Here is a 7684-nt window from a genome sequence, read left to right on the forward strand (position 1 = left end):
AATGTTTAAATATAACCGTTTTGAAAAAAAATACTGAGCAAGTGCCATAAAAATAAGAATACTGTCATTTCTCTGTATTTCACTTGTTTTCTTTTGTTCGTAGATATGCTATGTCTTAGTTTTGAGAGTGATGGCAGTGTTTAGTTGATAATTATGTTGTAATTAAAGACTCTTGAATGTATTTTTACATAATCATAGTTTTATTCCAAAGAAATGCTATCTTAAAATAACTGGAAGATAATTTCATTCTTAGTCTCATTGACACTAGCTGCAGGGGAAAAAAGGCAATGAAGGATCAAACTTAGGGTCTCTGACATAAGGCATATAAATATATTTTTAAAATATAAAAATGGTGAACAAAAGTATGAAAGTGTTGTAAGACAGTGGTACAATGTTTAATTAGTGCATAATTTCAGCCTTAAATACCAGTAAAAGAACAACTAAAGCAAATGCACTACAAACAGAATCCTTGTAGATTTCTAACATGTGTGTGTAAGATGAGAATTTAACATAATGTATTATTTAGCTTGCTATGCTAGAAAATAAATTTATTAAACATTTCAAACAATGTGTAATTATTTCCATCAAAATTTACTTGCATTATACTTGCTATGGAAAGGGAATGGAAAGACGATTTTCAGAAAGAGGAGGAGTTGAGCAGTCCCAAGGTGGAGCTGTCTCTTGCATTAAGTGACACTGGCAGATTAAAGCGCTCTGATGGGGAAGGGCTTAAAAGCTGAGTCAAAAGCCAAGAAGTCTCTTTATTTACGCCTACCTCCCAGCCCTTGGCAATCTGACTAATAGCAAACTGAGCTAACAAGAAAGACTAGAAAGGGAGGAAAGAGCGTTGCCGCAGTTTGGATCTACAACCTAAGAAAGCAAGAGTGATCAATCCCCGCTCTGTTAAACATCTTATTTATTTACTGTGTTCAGCAGCTTGTAAATGGTTAACTATATGCAGAAAAGTCAGCATAGCTGTGAAGTATGCCGTGAATTTTAATTGGGGGAAAAAATGGACCACTGCTTCAGGATGATCTAGTATGCACTCTGCTTGAAATCTTTTTTTTTTTTTTTAATGAAATGTTCAGCATTTGGTCTCTGACTGAAGTATTCAACTTTAGGTAGCTATGGGACATGCCAAAAAGTGATATTTAAGAAGAAAGTACGCAGTGGTTGGTGTTTTCCTCTTTTATAAAGAAACTGAATTTGTTTAAACATCTCTTCCAGCTGTGTATTACAGAGAATGTCAGGAAGCCTCAGCTTTACAGGTAAGATAAATGTTTGCAGACTTTTCTTGTACCTATTTTTGCATTCTCGTAAAGTGATTGAATTTACATGTTTGATGCTTTATTTGCTTGTTTTTCATACTTTTTCATGAGGGTTATCTGATTTCAGTCTTGCTCACTAGCACTGCTAATGCTGTAGCTGACGCTTGTTTTCTCTGAGTAGCAGACATTTAGTCCAACAGCTGGCTGTAGAGAAGAGCAGGCATAAAGATATATCACTGTTTCTTTTATAGTATGCAGTTTCATATCAGAAGTTAAATATGTGGACTTTCTGAAGAAAAGATACCTTAAAAAGCCATTGTTGAATTTCAAACATCAGCTAATTTAAAAAAAATTCTTTGTATTTGGACTGTTACTTTTATTGTTTTCCTATTTGAAAATAATGCATGTTCTGAAAATATGTTAACACTGACTTTTGTTCCGTTTAAAATTGTATTGGCAATATGATACCACTCTTCAAATGTACATTCATTTCTAATGACATTGGAAACCTTTTACATTTTTTCCCTTTGTCTTTTGAACCTGGGTCATTTTGAATAGTATACATTTTAAGGTTTGAATGCAAAAGACATAAAACAAAGAGATGAGGGGTAGTAATCATTTGGAGCTTGTTTAAAACAGTTCCTGAAGATGCTGTGCCTGCTGGAATTAATCGCACTCTTTCTTGGTAATCTATGCAAAAACTTTGTGTTTGGGAAAATCAGTTCAACAATTGAAAACTTCAACTTCAAGTTGCTTGATTCTAAGCATGACATTCAGAGCTATTTAAAATCAAACTCCTTTCCTATGGAAATAATAAAGTTGGATAACTTTTTCTGTTCATAAAGGCACTATCTTGTTGTTTCTTTGGTTACCTTTTGTTTTTAAGAAACTATTACTATGCATGTTTTCATAAAATAATGCTTTGTAATGGAATGAAAGTTTATGTTTAGGATTATTGAATGAACTCTGGGATGTTCTCGCTGATTGTGAATTGTAATTGGATTTAAAATTACTTTTTACATTTCCCCCAGAAAAATTAAAAGCAATTACCAGTTCAAAAAGTTAAATAACCATAAGATGTGATGTTCACTTCTCTTTAAGTTTATTTTTTAGGAAGTTAGAGATTTAAAGTTAGGTGAAAAATTAGACACTGGTGTGTATATCTATATATTTTAACTTGTCATTGCTATTGTTTTAAAGTTAGATTAAAAACAAACTGCTGCTTCAGATACACAAGCTTGAAATTTTTAAATAGTTGGGATACATGGTGGTGTTTCCTTAACATGGCATTTTTTGTTTGTCACATTAGAGATACTCTCAATTCTTCTTAGTGATGTTTGTTTCATATTTAATTGTTGGTGGTTTAAAGCCTTATAGTAAAAGAGATCAACTGCTTAATTGTGTGATGACATTCAGTGCCCTAAAGCCTGCTTCAAGGCCCCATAAGGAAGTCATTTGCTGGATTTCATAATTGCCCTAGGTAAATGTGAAGGATCAGTTTTTCTATATCTTTTACCTGATGTTCAGTGTTACTAAGGAGCCCTGGGAGCATATTGGATTATGAGCTGCACTGCTAATTGCAAGGTCAGCAGTTCGAATCTACCAGTCGCTCTGTAGGAGAAAGATGAGGCTTTCTGTTCCCATAAAGATTTGCAGCCTCAGAAACTCTATACAGAGTCCCTATAAGTTAGAAAAAACTCGGTGACACACAACCACCACCATTGTGGTATAATGAAGCAGCAGTAAATCTTCTGTCTTCTTGAAATTCAATATAAAATATGTTTTAAATAAAATTTGCAAGAGGATGCTTAAGCATTTATCTCTGATAATATTTTATTTTATATATAATAACTAATATATTAATAGTTAGAGCCATATTTTCCTCAAAGATTTTAATAAATTGAGACATTAAAAGTTATTTTTATTTGAAACCAAGACACATCATGCTTTGGTTTTATTGTAATGTACACACTATTATTATATGAGATCTTATGCTATATAGTTCAAAAATATAAAGGAAAATACATCTATATGGATGTATGCATATATACACTGGTGCATGCATGCATTTCTAATTATAACTTTTACATACCCTATAGTTCTTTCTGCTTCTTACTAAAACTTACATTTTTATCTTATATTGTATTGTTAAGTATTGAATTCATTTATTTTAAAGTAAAAAGATATTCTTAAATATACAACTATGCAATATATTACAGTGTTACTATCCATTTAGCCAGCACCTCTCTCAGTCTATTAAGATGCAGACTATTTGGCAGGGATAAACATACATAACAATATTTAAAATTCTCCTTGACCTAAATTTTTTAGTTTGACTATGATGTAAATTAAAATTAACCCACGCCATGACTGTCCTAGTATTAACACACAAAAAGCATAGATGCAGTAACATATTGATTTATATTTTCCTAGTATCCCACATTTTCATTTTTAGAGGAACACTTAACATTTTTAAAATAACAGATTTATGTTCTCCTTGCTCCTGCCCACTAAAGTTGTTTGCTATCATATTTTACTTTACAGAATAAGATTCCTTCGGATGACAACATGAAGCTCTGGATTCATCTCTTATATTCAGCTCTCCTTGCTTGTGTATCTTTACAGTCCCAATCTCCAATGTCCTCAGTCAGAGGTTCTTGTGATTCACTTTGCAACTGTGAGGAAAAAGATGGCACGGTGATCATAAATTGTGAAGAAAAAGGCATCAAGAAGTTATCCCAAATTAGTGTGCCACCATCACGACCTTTCCATCTAAGTTTGTTGAATAATGGCTTGACAGGGCTTCATACAAATGACTTTTCTGGGCTTACCAATGCTCTCTCCATACACCTTGGATTTAACAACATCGCAGATATTGAGACTGGTGCATTTAATGGCCTTGGCCTTCTAAAGCAACTTCATATCAATCACAATTCTTTAGAAATTCTTAAGGAGGACACTTTCCATGGACTGGAAAACCTGGAATTCCTACAAGCAGATAACAATTTTATTACAGTGATTGAACCAAGTGCCTTTAGCAAACTCAACAGACTGAAAGTGTTGATTTTAAATGACAATGCTATTGAAAGTCTTCCTCCAAATATATTTCGATTTGTTCCATTGACCCATCTAGATCTTCGTGGAAATCAATTGCAAACCTTGCCTTATGTTGGGTTTTTAGAACACATTGGCAGAATATTGGATCTCCAGTTGGAAGACAATAAATGGGCATGCAATTGTGACCTATTGCAGCTCAAAATTTGGTTGGAAAACATGCCTCCACAGTCAATAATTGGTGATGTTATATGCAACAGCCCTCCAATTTTGAAAGGAAGCATACTAAGCCGACTGAAAAAGGAATCTATTTGCACCACTCCACCAGTCTATGAAGAACATGAAGATCCTTCAGGATCACTAAGTCTGGCAGTAACACCTTCAATAAAAGATAGTCACATATCAACCAAGACCATAGTTCTGTTAAAACCACCCACCAAAGCACCAGGTCTGATACCTTATGTTACAAAGCCAGCCACACAACTTCCAGGACCCTACTGTCCTATTCCCTGTGTTTGTAAAGTATTATCCCCATCAGGACTTCTAATACATTGTCAAGAGCATAATATTGAAAGCTTATCAGATCTTAAACCCCCTCCACAAAATCCTAGAAAGCTTATTCTAGCTGGGAATATAATTCACACATTGGTCAAATCGGATCTAGTGGAATATTTTACTTTGCAGATGCTTCACTTGGGAAATAACCGTATTGAAGTTCTTGAAGAAGGATCATTTATGAATCTAACAAGGTTACAAAAACTCTATCTAAATGGAAATCATCTGACTAAATTAAGTAGAGGCATGTTCCTTGGACTCCATAATCTTGAATACTTATATCTTGAATACAATGCTATTAAGGAAATACTACCAGGAACCTTTAACCCAATGCTTAAACTTAAAGTCCTCTATTTAAATAACAACCTCCTACAAGTTTTGCCACCACATATTTTTTCAGGAATTCCCCTAACTAGGATAAATCTTAAAAAAAACCAGTTTTCTCATCTACCTGTAAGTAATATCTTGGATGATCTTGATTTACTAACCCAGATTGAACTTGAAGACAACCCTTGGGACTGCTCCTGTGACCTGGTTGGATTGCAGCAATGGATACAAAAATTGAGCAAAAACATAGTAACAGATAACATAGTCTGTACTTCCCCAGAGCATCTTGACAAAAAAGAATTGAAAGCTCTAAATAGTGAACTTCTTTGCCCAGGTTTAGTAAATAATCCATCCCTGCCAAGTCAGCCTAGTTACATAGTTGTCACTACTCCAACAACCGCAACGAATACAGGAGATACTATTTTCAGATCGCTTACAGATGCCGTACCACTATCTGTTTTAATTTTAGGACTGCTGATTGTGTTCATAACTATTGTGTTTTGTGCTGCAGGGATAGTGGTTCTTGTTCTCCACCGCAGGAGAAGATACAAAAAGAAACAAGCAGAGGACCAAATGAGAGACAACAGTCCTGTTCACCTTCAGTACAGCATGTATGGCCATAAAACAACTCATCACATGACTGAAAGACCCAGTGCATCGCTCTATGAACAACATATGGTGAGTCCCATGGTCCATGTCTATAGAAGTCCATCCTTTGGTCCAAAGCATTTGGAAGAGGAAGAAGAAAAGAATGAGAAAGAGGGAAATGATGCTAAACATCTCCAAAGAAGTCTTCTGGAACATGAAAAACATTCACCGCTCATGGGATCAAATCTAAAATATAAAACTTCAGACCAAACAAATGAATTTTTGTCCTTCCAGGATGCCAGTTCTTTATATAGGAACATTTTAGAGAAAGAAAGAGAACTTCAGCAACTGGGAATCACAGAGTACTTAAGGAAAAATATTACTCAGCTCCAGCCTGATATGGATGTACATTATCCTGGAGCCCATGAAAAGTTAAAATTAATGGAGACACTAATGTACTCAAGACCAAGAAAGGTATTAGTGGAACAGACTAAAAATGAGTATTTTGAGCTCAAAGCTAACTTACATGCTGAACCTGACTATTTAGAAGTCCTGGAGCAGCAAACATAGAAAGTAAGGGCTTATGCAGAAATGCTGTGATTCTGTCTTAAGTCCAAACCTTGTACATAAGTGCCTTACATAAATGTGTCATCAATCAGAACTTAAGCACAGCAGTAATTCTGTGGGGATTAAAAGGAAAAAAAAAGAAAACAGAAAACAGAAAAGAAACTCAGGGATCACTGGGAGAAGCCATTGTGTTATCTTCAGGCATTTTAGTCTGTCCCCAATTAAAAAAAAAATCCTTGTATGTTTATCTTTCAAGGATTAAAGTAATATTTCTCCATATACTTCAAAATATTTCAAAGAAGTCCTCTTGCACATCTAAAAGGGTTGAATATTGAGACAACCTTTATTTTCCTGAATTACTTTTACCCATGGATTAAGTAGAATTAGACTTCATCATCTAAAAGTATAACTGTATATAATATGTAAAGAATATATTGTTTATACAACCAATGTGTGTATATATACATGCATATGTATACACATATGCATATATATATACTACAAAAGTGTACAGTTTCAAATAAACTTAATTTTCAATAAATGCAAAGGCACTGGAATTTCATAATTACATATAGTGACAATAAAGAAGGAATCTACAAGAATCTAGGGAGCATGATAGCTCTGTAGGATAAGCACTGGACTGTGAACCACAAGGTTGGTGGTTCAAGCCTATTAGTCACTTCTTGGGAGAAAGGTGAGGCTTTCTGCTCCCACTAAGATTTACAGCTTCAGAAATCATACACAGAGTAGCTATGAGTTAGAACTGACTCAACGGACACTTAATAACAAAAACAATAGTTATCTATGCTCTGAGTATACTAAAATTTTGGACATTTGAAAATTAAACATATGCCACATCTATGCTTTTTAAAATTCAAAACAAAAAAATGTGTAGTTCAGGTGGAATAAACAAGTGAACTTTTATTTCTGCACATTTTGTGTGGACAATGCTATTGTCAATGCTGCTGTGAATTAAGGTATGTCATCTTGCTCAAATGTTGATTCTTATTCTTGTGATATTTTAAACATGCTACTGAGATTCAACTGTAAATATAACTAGTGCACTTACTAAGTTTGGTTTATTTCATAGCATTGATCCTTTGTAAATCTGAATGACCATGATACAAATAATTTCCTTGTGGCAAGTAATTCACAGATGTAAAACAAGTAGGAAAAACAACAACAGCAATTACTGTATTTCTATTGATGTATATTGATAAATTTATAGCGAAAAGGTACTTCTAGGGTAAGTGATTTAAGTTGTCTCAAGAGTGGGACAAAGTAGCTTTATTTTACAAGAAAGTATCACTAGATTTCTATAAGCT

General features: G+C 34.0%; 1 protein-coding gene across 1 annotated transcript; it reads left to right on the forward strand.

The window, feature by feature from the left end:
* Positions 1-760: 760 nt before the first annotated feature.
* On the forward strand, positions 761-6481 carry SLITRK6 (SLIT and NTRK-like family, member 6). Its single transcript, XM_006832010.1, has 2 exons — positions 761-1268; positions 3813-6481. Exon 2 carries the CDS (start codon positions 3837-3839, stop codon positions 6360-6362), a length of 2526 nt encoding a protein of 841 aa, XP_006832073.1. The 5' UTR covers positions 761-1268; positions 3813-3836; the 3' UTR covers positions 6363-6481.
* Positions 6482-7684: the final 1203 nt, after the last annotated feature.

This window comes from Chrysochloris asiatica, unplaced genomic scaffold (genome assembly GCF_000296735.1).
Source record: "Chrysochloris asiatica unplaced genomic scaffold, ChrAsi1.0 scaffold00005, whole genome shotgun sequence".
In the NCBI taxonomy this organism is placed as follows: Eukaryota; Metazoa; Chordata; class Mammalia; order Afrosoricida; family Chrysochloridae; genus Chrysochloris; species Chrysochloris asiatica.

What these genes read in the sequence shown, in the direction of transcription:
- SLITRK6 (XM_006832010.1), top strand. Translation starts at nt 3,837, where the DNA reads ATGAAGCTCTGGATTCATCTCTTATATTCAGCTCTCCTTGCTTGTGTA.